A 13,878-nucleotide genomic window follows, 5' to 3' on the forward strand; every position below is an offset into this window, starting at 1 on the left:
TAGTGACGGAGTATTGCCCCACTGCTCATCTCTACAGATAGATAAGTCCATTGGCCATTTTCCCCTGGCGTCATAGCTTTCTGAACTTGTATGTGCATTTTTTCTCTGTTCCAGGCCGAAATGAGCTGATTGCCCGCTATATTAAGCTGAGAACAGGGAAAACACGCACAAGGAAACAGGTAAGTGTAAAGTGTTCCCTGTAAATATTAACTTCTTTGGAGCATGAGACATGATGAGGGCTTAAGTTTTTGGTTTGCTGGACAGAGGTGGTTGTGCTTAGCTGGTTAATAAGAATGGCGGCAAGTCAGCGCAGGCACTTTAGAGTAGGGTTGTAACGCTTATGTCTCCCAGAAAAATTTTTCTACTGTTAAATGGTGTGTGACTTTGTTTGTTTAGTCTGCTAATGAATATTTCAGTGAGCATCGGTGGTCCTCTATATGAAGGTTCTTTGTTCAGCCCAGACAGATGGACAGCAATGGTGATTTTGGAAATACCTGGTACACTGAATGAAAAACAATCTTTGTAATTTGGGAGTGACAGTCCAGGCTATGCTGGACAAAGCATTGAGCAGCCTAGACCTGCTTTGGGTAGGGGTTTGGTGGATGAGATCCGTCAGTTATTTCCAACTTAAATTATTCTATGATGTGTTTTGGTCCACATTAGATATGGGGAAGTTCTGAGAGTCATTACATAGCAGCCAGGGGTATGAAACATGGGTTTTCGTTCTCCCAAGAGGAAGCCAAGATGCACAGCAAAGAGACTGGAACTCTCAGTCCCTAAATTTAAGGACGAGTTCTTTAGTATTAGAGGAGGTCTCTGGCTTGATAAAGCCATTTAAATTGGAAGAGGCCTTAAATGGCCCATCTTTGCTGGTCCGCCATCTCATTTCATGACAATTAAGTTTATGTTCCTGAAAAGCATCCATTGTTACCTTAACCCCCACTCCCCTCAACCCTAAATAACTCCCTATTGTACAAGGTGCCTAAAGTATGTTTACTTCTGCAAGCAACTACTGAGTATTCCTCTGCAATGAAGATGGATTTTGTCTTTCAATGCAGGTATCTAGTCACATCCAGGTCCTGGCAAGGCGGAAAGCTAGAGAGATCCAAGCCAAGCTCAAGGTATGATGGCTGTCCTTTAACATACCATGCAAGCCCCCTCAGTCAGCCATTCCCTCTTTGAATAGCCTTAAAAAAGGGTGAGATTAGCCACTGAACTGTAGTAAGCTGGGAAGGAAAAGGTACTTCCCAGGAAGTGTTGTGCAAACGCTTGTATTGTTGTAGCTCTGTGACGTCTGGAGCAATTCTATTTAGAGATAAGAAGAACCATAACTTTAAAATTTTATGTGTCTGATTTCTACCTCCGGTTTATGCTGCTGTCATCCAAGGCTGAAAGATTTTAGATTTGGGTATGCAAAGAGCATTTACCTGAGAAGGAAGCGTGTTACCGGTTACAAATGCTGACCAGTAATCTGTCCCTGGTGTTGCAGTGGCCTTGGGAAAGGGTGGCCTTACAGTTACGGTAGTGCTAGTTCCACCTCTGCTACTGGTAGTGACGTGGAGTTGTCCACGAAAAGTGTTCTGAGTTGGCGTAGCCTTTGAGAGGAAGCAATAAAGCCAGCTGGCATCTTCTCAGGTAAAATGGTGTCAGCTGAGCAGGCTTTGCTCCTTGATTAATTCAGACTTGATTTGAAGAGGCCTGGGCTAATGAGAAAGAAAGTGATTGACTACTTGCTTGAGCAAGTCCATGGTTTCTTTGTATAGGAAACACCCAATGAACCGATACCTCTTGACACTATTTCCACTCAGATTTGAAGCAGGAGATGTTTTATGTGCTCAGACTAAATCGCCATACTGTCCTGAAGGTCAAGATTATGGGTGACAATTGCCCAGGAGGATGTCCCTTGTTAGAATGTGAGCCATCCAGAAAGGGCTGGCTGGTAGGATGTGAGGTCCAGTCCTGTTGATTTGGTGTGGCATAAGTGATCTGGAGGCATGGGTGTTTTCTTCCCCGATCTTCCATGCTTCAGTAGTAATTGATGCTCTTGACAGTCCGGTCCAGCCCGACTGTTGAGTGGTGGGTGGCTGTTAGTACGTGCTTCCTCTTGGCTGTCTCGGCAACTCCTCGCTGGGTACCAGCAGAAGTCTACTGTCTGTGAGTGAACTGTTGGCACTCGGTCTGGAGCAGCGCTGAAGTGCATGCATCTCTACTGCAAGCAGTGATTACCTCTAAGTCATCACTGCGCCCCCCACATCCCATCCCCAGCTCCATTTTAGAAAACAGTGTTGTGTCTGTCATTAGCCTGTCGTGTTTCCAGCTGCTCTGATAAAGAGAAGCAGCCGCAAATTGCAACTGTCTAATTCAGTGCTTCTAGGCAGGGCTGCCTCAGCCTGAAACCTGTGGTGCTGTTAAGTGGTCAGTTCAGGTGGACGCCTGCTTGGGAGGCAAGTTAGAGCGAGTAGGAAACAACAACTGCCCAGGGTGTTTAAAGATTTACTGCTGCTTATATCTGTAACCTTGATTCCGTTCCTTGCATGTCACAGCTCTGGGATTTGGCATGATTGAAAAGCCAGCCAGCCAAGCCTGTTTCCACTTAGCACACAGGAGCTGGCCGTTTTTGTTCTCGGGGAAGGAAGGTGTCTCAGGGAGCTCCATGGAGCCATTGGTTGTTCTCCTCTTACACCTCCCCAGGCCATGCTGTGAGCTCTGCCCAGCTGCCTGCAGTGAGCCATTCCCCAGCACCAGACTGTGCCTTTCTGCCCGCAGAGCCAAGCCTGTAGGACTGATTCAACTCATTTACTTCCTTGCTTTCACTAGTCGTTTTCGTAGAGCAAGGAAATGAAATCACAAAAGCTGCTGCCCTTCTTCCAAGTTCTTGCTGCTAGCTGTGTGTTCTGTCACTGTTCGTTTTCCATAGTGGGTATATGTTTTCATATTTATATCCTAGAGCTCAGAGCAGCGACATGCTGACTTTTCAGAGCAATTACTAGAATACTGCTGTCTCCACACAAATTGGGAGTGTCTTCTCTTAGTGAGTGCTGTGTCTATAACAGAGAGAGGTGGGGAAAGTAGGCTAAAGCTTGGAGAAAAATCTGTTCCCAGAATCAGTAGTTTTCCATGTCCTGGGTGACTAATAGATATCACCTGTACTAAGGAAAAAGAGGGAAATTGTGGTGGTTTTAGTATTATATTTATCATGTGTTTTGAGAATAATAAAAATATGAACATTGCAAATGTTTGGTAAGTTTTTATGCTTCATTTTCCTTTTTATTTTGTACTGGAAACACAATACAAATGAATGCAGAACTGTTAGCTGACAGAGGAAGGAGATGTCTTTTACAAAAACATCCTTTTTCAAGCAGTCTGTCAGGCATTTAGGCAAAACAGAAAAACCAAACAGTGGTTAATAGAGAAAATCTGTTCCCTTATTAATTGTTCTTCCTTTTTCTTTTTACTTCCACAAGTAAATGCTGCTTCCCCATAAACTCATGTATAAGCTCAGGTAGGCAAGTATGATTCTTTCCAGTTGAGAAAATCAGGGAGGAAAAAAAAATCCTTTTCTGCAATGGCAGCTGGGAAATAGTCCTTATATATGTCATGAAGAAACAGAAAAGAATCCTTACTCTTGAAAAATGTTTTGGGGGAATACTTTAAGGATTCCCTAAAGCATCATTTAAACTTGATTCTGAAAAAAAATTCTCATAGTTTTGGAGAACCTGAAGAACTTTCGCAGCAGTTACAATGGTTCCCTTCCATTTACTTGAATGTTATGAACAGGAGCCACAGATAGCATAAAAAAGATGATTTGTAATAGAAGTTTCACCCATTCCTACTGATCATTCCACTTAAAAGTCACTATTTGTTCTTGAGCTTTTGTTATGCCTCCTCCAAATGTTTTTGTGTTAAACATCTCAGAATCCCTGTGCTTAGAACTTTAGAAGACCTTAAAGAAAGGAGAGGGGTTAGAGAGAATGGAGATCCAAGGGTCAGAACTTAACTGCAGTTCAATGAATGCAGTCGGGAAGCGAGAATCCCTGAAGACGACAGCAAGGGCTTTCCTCTTTCAGCAGTTTCTCCAAGCCGTGAATTCATCTGTGGCATTTCCATTATAGTTATAAGGTTGTAGATAAATGTGGAGTGTTTGAGGAATGAAGGTGAATTGTAAGGGGATGTAGGAGGAAAGGCTGAACGTGGGGAAGCGCTTCTGTTTGTCTGTTTATTCCTTGGAAGAAAAAATGAAGAATGCAGTGTGTTTTAAACGTCCATCGGACCCCCTAGCTGTTGCACTGTCATTGCCTGTAAAAATGTGTGCAATTCCACAAAGCTGTTAAAATACAAAAAGGAATGTCTTTGCATATGTGCCCTGGGAGATTATTAAGATTTCCTGTAATCACCAGGGATGGGAATAAAATAATCAACTCTACCTGAGACTAATGCAGTCCCAAACTGAGGTAGTCTTTTAGCAGTAATGATAAACTCTTTTTGTGAGCTTGTTTTTAGAGGCTTTTTTGATAAGCAGGAGTCTTTCCCATTAAATATTTTTACCAACGATTAAAACACAAGAGTCAGTTAGGGTTGTACTTCCCATAACGAAACATTTCAGCTGTGCTGCTGAAAGCCTTCAGACAGAAAGGATAAATGCTTAGCAGTCTCTAAACCAGTGATCCCAACATTATAGAAAGGATGATTAATTACATCTGAAGCTATAATAATGGCTGAAAGACTTAACATGCTTTGAAGAGTTCTTAGGATAGTTACTGGTGAGTCTGCTGCCCAGATTTTCAGAGATGCTTGTTCCCTACAAAGAAGCTGATGAGAATCTTGGTTATACAGCATTAGACCAGGCAACTTGTTTATCATTATAATAACTCATTTTTTTCTGTTTCTATTCTTGCTATAGGATCAGGCAGCTAAAGATAAAGCCATGCAGAGTATGGCTACAATGTCATCTGCCCAGATTATCTCTGCAACTGCCTTCCATAGTAAAATGGCCCTACCTGGTCTCCCACGACCAGCCTACCCTGCCGTTTCTGGGGTGAGTAAATCAGTGTCTTGGCAGCGTTGGGCTGAAGGCACCTGAATATTTGAAAGGGTGTTGGGACCTACTCAGGATAATCGTGAGAACATCAGAAAGAATGGGCCAAAAGGCATTGTCTCTGTGGAATAAATCTGTTACATGGCTTCAACAGTTTGGGACTGATTCTTTGCTCACACTGATGTGAAACAATAGAATTTCACTCTATGCTTTGTTTAAAAAGACACAAGTGAGAGAACAATCAAATCCTTTGGGTTTTCAGCTGCCTGAAATATTTTTAGGTGTCTGTATCACTTAGTCCACAGTCGTGTTGGATTAAAACTGTTTGGGCCATCCTGACCCTTACTCAAGCTTATCATTCCCAAGCTCATCCTAATTACTTAGATGACACATTCACGGCCCCTACAGAAAGTCCTTAATAGTGGAGGCCTGCCAGCATCCCCTATCCTATGAGTTGGACCTAGTGAGCTTTTGCTGAGCATTGATTTCTGCCAAAATACTCTCGTGGAGCTCTCTTGGGCAAAATGGTCCCTCTAAGAGAGCGGGCATCATTAAAACTTTGGAGACAGAGGCACAAGGTGCATATGTAATATTTAACATTAAAAACCAATATTGGTTCAGTTGCTTGCATGTCACTACTCGTAGTGTGTAGAAAGAAAATGAAGACCTGTCAGCACCTCCACAAGGATGAAACTGGGAATGTAGAAAGAAGAGATAACTCTGTCACATCTTTAGAAGTCCATGAGCTTGCAGTTTCTTTCCTAAGAAAGGAGCAAGCCTTGCTTTTCATCTCTGTCTTAAGAGTGGTGACTTTTGCCTGTATGTTCTCTTGCAGTTTTGGCAGGGAGCTTTGCCAGGCCAAGCTGGATCTTCCCAAGAGTGAGTATTCCTTTATGTGAGCATCCAAAGCTGGTGCTTCTGCTGTTTCCTCTAGGCTGCCTGACAAGCACCGTTAGCTATTACAGGATTTATAAAATGCTATGATAATGTCGTCTTTGCTCTCAGAGAGATTCACTGATTGTGGATCTGAGACTTTAGGCCTATGGCTGAAGACAAACTGAGTCATGAGAGAATTTTAAATAGATAAACCCTTATGTCTTCATGTGGTACCTTCAACATGGATTACACCCCTTTAATAATATGTCCCATGACTCAAGCAGCCTAATATGGGTTATTTTAGGGAGCTGGTGAATCTAGCAGCCTGATAGAGGCGAGGCTGCTGCATTATCCGTGCCCCCAAGTTCAACCAGCAGTGAGACTGAGCATGTATTCCTGGTAGGTGTGCACACAAATGTGCATATACATTGCACATACACACATGGCTGGTCACACAGAACTGCATAGACAGTGCTCAGCACTCACAGATACAAACAGCCCCAGCAGCCTCATCTTGTACCCCTCTCTGGCTAATGAGGGTGGAAGTGTGTTAGTGGGAAATACATCTGCACTGTGGATCCGTCCAGTAGCTGTCCTGGTGTCCCTTGTGCCCCTGTGTGCTGGCACCCAGACGGGTGAGCCCCTGAGCCCACAGCCCCACTCCAGTTGCTGATGCAAGCCTCTCTCACTCGCACAGACGTGTGTGCGTGTGTGTGCATGAACACACACACGCTGTGAATCTCTCCAGTGACTGGGCTTAGATACACAGTCCACCTAGTAGCTGGATCTTCACTTTCCCTAGTTTGCTCCCACAGAGATAAACACACACACAAACTCCTCTGTCAGTCAATTTCCAGACTCCACAGTCTCTCTGCCCTTTGGCCTGAACCTCTTGGTCCCTCTGAAGGCATCCTTGTTCCTGGAGGCACAGGCGGCTGGCTCCCAAGCCTCTTGCTGGGCAGTCTGGCTTGATAATCATTAATGATCACACCCTTGGTTGCTGCTGGCACTCCTGGAACAAACACACCCACACCTCGTGCAGGAAAGCCATTAGAAATAGAATTTAGTGAGAAGATAGGACAGACTGCACTGAGAAGGTGCAGGGCACTGACAAGACAACTGTACCGACCTTCTTACATGTGATAAGTCATATTCTCCCTGAACAGCCCCATAATAAATCAAACCTGGACAATGGGGCAGATGGCTCTCCCGTGGCAGCCCTGGGAGGGGCCAGGGCAGGGGCTCTGTTTCTCTGATGGTGTTACTGGGGCTCCCTTACCCCGGTGTGGAGATGAGCCTTTTGATAGGCTGATCCTGATCCGTTCACCAGTGATGGCTCTGGGTGTAGTTGCGTCAAGAGTATTATTCAGGTTGCTCCACCGGCCATTGTTGCTCTGTGCTGTTTGTTTGTATGGGGGCACGCTTTTTATCGCGTGACCTAAGAGGAGCAATTTAAGCCAGCTTAAGGACGAGCAGCTGGAAGGGTAAATGTTCTTCACTCAAGCCACGTGTTCCTGCTGTCGTGCTATTGCTAATGTTTGTGGAGCAGATCAGGAAACATACTACTAAAATATCTTGTAGGGAAAAATGGCTAGTAGAAGAATAGAAGCCATTACAGAAATAAAAAGTAGATTTTATGCCTTTAGCTTGGAAGTGAATGAGGAAACATCAACCTGAGAGGTTCTTTTAGAAACTTGAAGTATCTGCCACCCCTGATGTCAGATATGTCTCCAGATCCTGATTTTTCTTGCAGTGGTGTTGAAAAGGAGCTGAGCTGTCTTGAAAGCTAGCTTCAGTTGTGGGTACTGAGCATCTCTGAATCTGGGCCTAGAAGTCTGAGGGGCATCTGGCCCAGATGTTTATCCACTTGCATAAATTTAAATCTATCTGTGGTGGAAAGGAAAGGATAAATGAATGGGCACCAGTGTATTAACAGGCTGATGAGGATCTCTGAATAATAAGTCTGCGGGGAGAACCTGGAAGGAAATCTTCGGTCCAGTCCTGGCCCCTTAATGTTTTTGGAGTCTTTCTCCACGACCCTCTCTTGCCCATACAGAAAGATAATCTCCCAGAGACGTTTATGCCAGTTCCTCCCTCAGGAGAAATACTTGATCAAATCTGTGCAAACAGTTGGTCAAAAATCTTTTTTGTGTGTTTGTTTTGGATTTTTGTTAACCATCTCTCTTTGTGTACTTCTGTAGCGTGAAACCTTTTTCTCAACAACCTTATGCTGTACAGCCTCCACTGCCATTACCAGGTAGGTAAGGAAATGTAGCTCTTTGCTTTGAAATTATATTCCAACTTCAAACATAGCCAACACTTTAGAAGTTTTGAAATTAATTTTTAAAGATAATATTTCTATTTATTTAAACATTTCAGTGAGCCCCAAGTTAATTTTTATATGATTTCCCCTTATCACCCATTCCCATCCTTTTACCAAGAGAGCTGAAGCTTTAAAATTTTGTTTTATTTTGAAAAACATTTTTTTCCCATTTTAGGTTAATTGTTTTGGGGTTTCTTTTCCTTCTGGCTCAGCAGAAAATAAAAGTTTACGTATCTACTGTTCTTCCACCATGCTGCATGTACTAAAACACTAGTTTCCATTCTAACGTGATTGCCTTTCCAATTTCTTGTTAAGTGGAACAACTGATGTCTTCCTTCTCAGTTTCCCCATTTCGAGAGATCAGTGGTCGTGTTAATGACGATGCTTCGTTCTGATACTAAAGCAGTTTATTTCACTGCTCATTTAGGTCTCAGTCTAGGTCCTATTAAAGTTGCTGAACATGTTTTCTCTGGTGTCAAAATCAGGTAAATTGTCTTTTATATCATTAACAACTCTGACAGTGCTGTCTTAGAAGAGGGTAACTGAACAAGCCATTTAGAGGACAGGTAGAGTGAGGACCTTTTGAATGGTTTTGTTACATGATGACTGAAGTCATAAGAAAGTGTAATTAGCTAGCTTTGACAACAGGTGCTCTACTGGAAAGCTGTTACCAACTTTTCTCTTTCTAAATTCTGTTATATAAATCCTGTGTGCTTAGGGTTTGAGTCTCCTGCTGGCCTCTCGCCTTCCCCATCAGCACCAGCTTGGCAAGGACGAAGGGTTGCTAGCTCCAAACTTTGGATGTTAGAATTCTCTGCATTCTTGGAACAACAACAAGACCAAGACACAGTAAGACACACACCTGACTTCCACCCCTTATTAATTTTTGGTCTTCAGGTAGCTCCTGTTCATCATGGATACGTTATACTACTATACGTGCATGGAAATACTTGCTTTGTTGCTCTGCTGAGAATAGAAAGCCCTCTTTGGGAAACGCAAGATATCCTTCTCTTAGAGGATAGAATTGCCTATAGCAATGTAGCCAGCTCTGTGCCGTGTGCTTCTGGCCTCCTTTTCCATGGTCATGGGTGTTCACATGCTCAAAGCACTGAGGCCATAAGGCAGTGGTGCAGCCCCTGCCGGGCTATCTAGCTGTCCTGTTCAGCCTTGGAGGACAGACACAGAATCGGATCATAGCAAGGTCACATGAAGCCACATATTTCTCTGGTGTGCTGTGAACTTAAATCTGGGGGCAACTGGGATGAATTTGCATCGGTGTGTTTCCATGGTGCCACCTATAAAATGGAAGTGGAAGACTTGCCTGTCTCGCTCAACCTTGTGATACTGCATCTTGAGAGACACAGGGGTGATGGGCCAGTTACATTTCTTCTGTCTGAGATAGGAAAGTGCAGAAAAGATGATAGTATTTGGCTGGTACCTTGCTGTGGGATTTCAGGCAGCTTTTCGTAGGACAGGAGCATTAATGTTTGACTGAGTGACCTGTGACCGGTAACACTGTATCTCAGGTTATTTTAGGCTATATAGCAGAAGCGTGAGGCAGTAGTTTGGGAGTGAATATAGGAAAAACCCCCAAAATAATGTTTCAGAAGAAGCAAGAAGCGTTGGATGTATTGACAGGAAAGAAGGAACAGCATGAGCTGGTATTGGCAGAGATATTTCTGCTGATACTTCTGCTCTTTCAGAAAGTGCTATCAAATCTTCAGCAACTTCCAGCAGTCTTCTGTGAAGAGCCATGCATGTTCAGTATGTACTGAGTGGTACTGAACGATGTCCTAATTCCATGTTTTTCCTCTTCTTGCAGTATAACAAACACCTGTTTGTGCACATTGGGCAGTCAAGCCCCAGCTACAATGACCCCTACCTCGAGGCAGTGGATATCCGGCAGATCTATGACAAGTTCCCTGAGAAAAAAGGGGGCCTGAAGGAGCTCTTTGAAAGGGGGCCAGCTAATGCCTTCTTCCTTGTCAAATTCTGGGTAAGGGAAGGACCCTTTGTAGGGTACCTCTTCGCTATAAACTTCTCACTTTAAAAGCAGTGGCCTTGCTAGCTGTTAGAAGACTGCTGCCTCCCAACAATTTTTCCCTGTGCAGGCCACTTAGTACAGGCACAGCTGTCACTGGAGACCTTCCCTTGAGTGCACAAGGCACTCCTGGCCTGGAGCAAGATGTGTCTTTCACAATGTCATCTTGTAGAGTTGTTCTTGACCAGCGTCTGGAGATTTTATTTGCTAATGGTGACTTGGGCCCTTTAAAATTTTTATTTGTGTATGAGAGAAGAATTCAGAGAAAATTATTCTCTGCGTGCTCTTATGTGTTCACGTCTCTCCGTGTTGAGTAACTTCTTAGTCAGAGGCAACATTTTTCCATCTCTTCTTCTATCTCATTAGCTGCATTTTGTGTTATTCAAGTACTAATAATTTACAGATGCATATGTACTGCAGGCACAAGGACAGACAAAAGATAAGGAGACATATAATTAAATTGGATTATGCTGATAATCTATTACTGAAATGACTTCTGGTAAGTTGACAGAAATCAGCCTGGCAAAAGCCTCCTCACTCAATTTGGATTTTTGTGAGTTAGCTGATATTTGCAAAAACTGTGCCATTGTGCTTCAGGGTACAAACAAAATAGTTTTGGCCATCGATATTATCATATGTATTACAAAATTAAGAATAATAGCAGCTTGGGGCAGTTGCATGCTAGATGGCTGAGGGAATGTGTAATGGGATTTGGAGCCTTTCACCTTGAGTTTGCCACTTAAAATTCAACGCCAGGTCAGGAGTGAGATGATGAGAAATGAACTTTCATAGCTCATACGTACATTAAAAAGCCTCTTAGCTGGAAAGCTCCTCTTTCAGGAGAAGGGAGAGTTAACTTAAGTGCCTTCAGATACAGCTTCCCAGCTGTCCCAAGCCTAGCCTTTCCAGAAGCTCGTTGGAGAATGTTGGCTGGGAATCTGCCCAAGTGTCTGGTGCTTAGAGCATTAGTTGCTGGTGGTTCTTGGAGGCACATAATTTTGCTACCCACAGACTCTGTGCTACTGAGCTGGGCCCCTCGTGGGATTAGCCTGTGTCAGGGTACAACGGCCTGCTTGGGAAGGGTGAAACAAAAAGTGAAAGACCAGCCCTGTTCTGGGTGGAAGCGAAATACTTGGGAGAGGCAGCAGCACCTTGCTGAGAAGGGTGTCCTTTGGTAAAATCTGGGTAGTGATGGCCCTACTGGGAGCTGTCTGGAAAAGGAAACAGAAGTCTGATGCGACAAAAGAAAGGAGAAAGAGTGAGAGGGGGATAGCTTCTAAGAAATGGTCCTTGGAGCTGAGAGCTTCTTCCTGCTTGGGGTAAGGATCCCAGGAAACTTCATGCCGAGGCAAAGAGCACCGGCTTCTGTGTAGTGTCATTCTGAAGTGCTTTGTGGAAATCTCAGGAAACAAAAGGAAGAGATCAGAGGGAGAAGTTATGTAGAGAGAAAAAAAACCTTTGAATTCCTTGACTTAAGGAGAGAGAAATCAGAATGAAATTGTGATCTAGTACAACTCTGATTTTATTTATCAAAACCTTTGGTGTGCTTTTGTGCTTATGTGGTTGGGTTTGGGGATTGTGTTTGGTTTTTAATAGCAGAAGGATAAATGTGGCGTATGCATCATGTCTGACCAGCCTCAGTTAGGCTTTTGAAGGATTTACATGGTGGGATGTTTGACTCTTTCTGGGCCCATGTGAGGTGCCTGGTGTTCAGAGGGTATCAGCTCGCTGAAATTGGGTTTGCATAGACTTTAACATAGGATTTGAAACACCTTTACTCCAATATATGTGTATATATGTATATATGTATATATGATGTCCTGGGGCTCTGCATCTATACACTTATAATGACAGTGATATTTCTGGGCTTGGTTTAATATTTTGACTTTCTGGGGTTTTGGTTTTTTTTGGTACCATTGCATTGTTTAATCCCATTTGGAGTTAATATCAGGTTTAGTGAAACGCTACGGGCTGTCAAAGTTAAGTCATTGATTGAATGTGAGCTTCTCAGACTTTTAAGAAGTAAGTAATTTGATCTTGTATTTGTTTCTCAGTGTAGAGAGTAGTAGGGGATGAAAACACCATTCCTGATGCTATATTCTGGATGAGAAAAGATTGGGGCACTTTTCTGATTTGCACTGTTTCACAAGAGTACTTAAATTATTCCTGTTGTAAGATTTCAGCTAGGATCTCTAAGGCAATTTAAGTAAAGCAATTAAAAAAAAAAAACCAAAAGTTTTGTTCCAGAAAATTTGGACTGTTTTTTAGGAAGACTACAAGTCTTTTTGTTGCAAAACTTCGTGTTCAACGTGCCTGAAATATTGTGTTAATGCAGTCTTATACTTCAAGCATGTGAGCCATGCCTGTAATGACTGTGCTACGTGTCATGGGACTTCCCGAGTTCGGTGTATTGCAATAGAAGTGTGTGGTGCAAACCCACCCCCCCACCCCCCCCAAACACTTTTCATAGGTAAGGCAATGTGTTTTTAAAAAAAGTTTAATAGAAGAAAACTAGATTTCAGCTGAGATTCTTACACCCCTCTGTATTTTCATGCCTCTGTAAGAGTATATGCTAGGGTGCTAACCTTAAACTTGGTGAGTAGAGTTAAATACTTGAAGGGGGTATCTTGAGACACGAAGATATGATTGATTTTTCAGAGATTCTGAATTGAAGTGGTGGTTGCAGGTGACAAAGACTTAAAAAATCAAGGCATTTGTTAAGTTGGTTTTGTATATATGTAGTTTTAGGCTTGAAGTACCCAAGCCAGAAACCTGCTGTTACTGCACTAAGCAGTGAATATAGCAGATGATCTCTTGTGCACCTCTAAACACCGGGGTTGGGGTTTCTTGACATCACTGATAGCACTTAAGATCTAGTGTGACTGAGAAAGAGATGTTCATGTTTGTTCAATGGTACTTTAAATTATTTATACACTAGCTAAAAGTTGATTAGTTTGAAACATAAGCAGTGTTTGCAATTCTTCCTTGATTTTGGCATTGGGAGTTTGGTACAATGAACTAACTCTTGGGCTTGGATTGGCAGGTCGCGTATGACATCTGTGTGACATTTCTCTGTGCTCCAAGTGCATTCTAGCACACGACAATGAATGTGAGACGTTAGCCTCCCGACACATGGGCAGTGACAGCTCTGCTCTTTTCCAGTGTAATATTATCTCTGCCACCTGTTAACTTGGTTCTCTCCATGAACTCCTCCTATATGCATTGTTATTAATAGTTTGGGGAAGAGGCGTTTTCAGGGCTTTGCACATTAGTAGAATGGTGCACTTGCATCTTAAAGCTTTCAGAAGTCGTGAGACTCTGGGTGGAAGGTGGAAGGAAAATGACAAACCAGGAATTCAGGGCAAGCAGTACTTTGTCCAGAGCAGCCCTCTGCAGAGGGCTGGATCAGGGGAATTGCTCAGGAGACCTTTTCTGCCAATGTTGAATATATGTAGTAATTTCTTCTCGGTGACAGGCGAGCTGAACAGTCAAATTGCTGAGTGTTTTCCTTCCAGTAAATGAATGACACTTTTGTGGAAGGGTCTGAAGGGGTGGGCCAGAGACTGCTGTCCTACACTTGGCTTCTATCCTGTGCCAAGCAGA

At 43.1% G+C, this 13,878-nt stretch overlaps 1 protein-coding gene across 1 annotated transcript in view; it reads left to right on the top strand.

Annotated features, from left to right (window-relative positions):
- TEAD4 (TEA domain transcription factor 4) overlaps positions 1-13,878 on the top strand; it is a 57,196-nt gene that overhangs the window by 31,821 nt on the left and 11,497 nt on the right. The window contains exons 4-10 of the mRNA XM_037388859.1: positions 115-179; positions 1,059-1,121; positions 4,901-5,035; positions 5,871-5,914; positions 8,113-8,168; positions 8,953-9,083; positions 10,057-10,230. Coding sequence (XP_037244756.1) covers positions 115-179; positions 1,059-1,121; positions 4,901-5,035; positions 5,871-5,914; positions 8,113-8,168; positions 8,953-9,083; positions 10,057-10,230 — 668 coding nt within the window. The remainder of the gene's footprint in view (positions 1-114; positions 180-1,058; positions 1,122-4,900; positions 5,036-5,870; positions 5,915-8,112; positions 8,169-8,952; positions 9,084-10,056; positions 10,231-13,878) is intronic.

The sequence above is a fragment of the Falco rusticolus genome, chromosome 5, assembly GCF_015220075.1.
Source record: "Falco rusticolus isolate bFalRus1 chromosome 5, bFalRus1.pri, whole genome shotgun sequence".
Taxonomy (NCBI): Eukaryota; Metazoa; Chordata; class Aves; order Falconiformes; family Falconidae; genus Falco; species Falco rusticolus.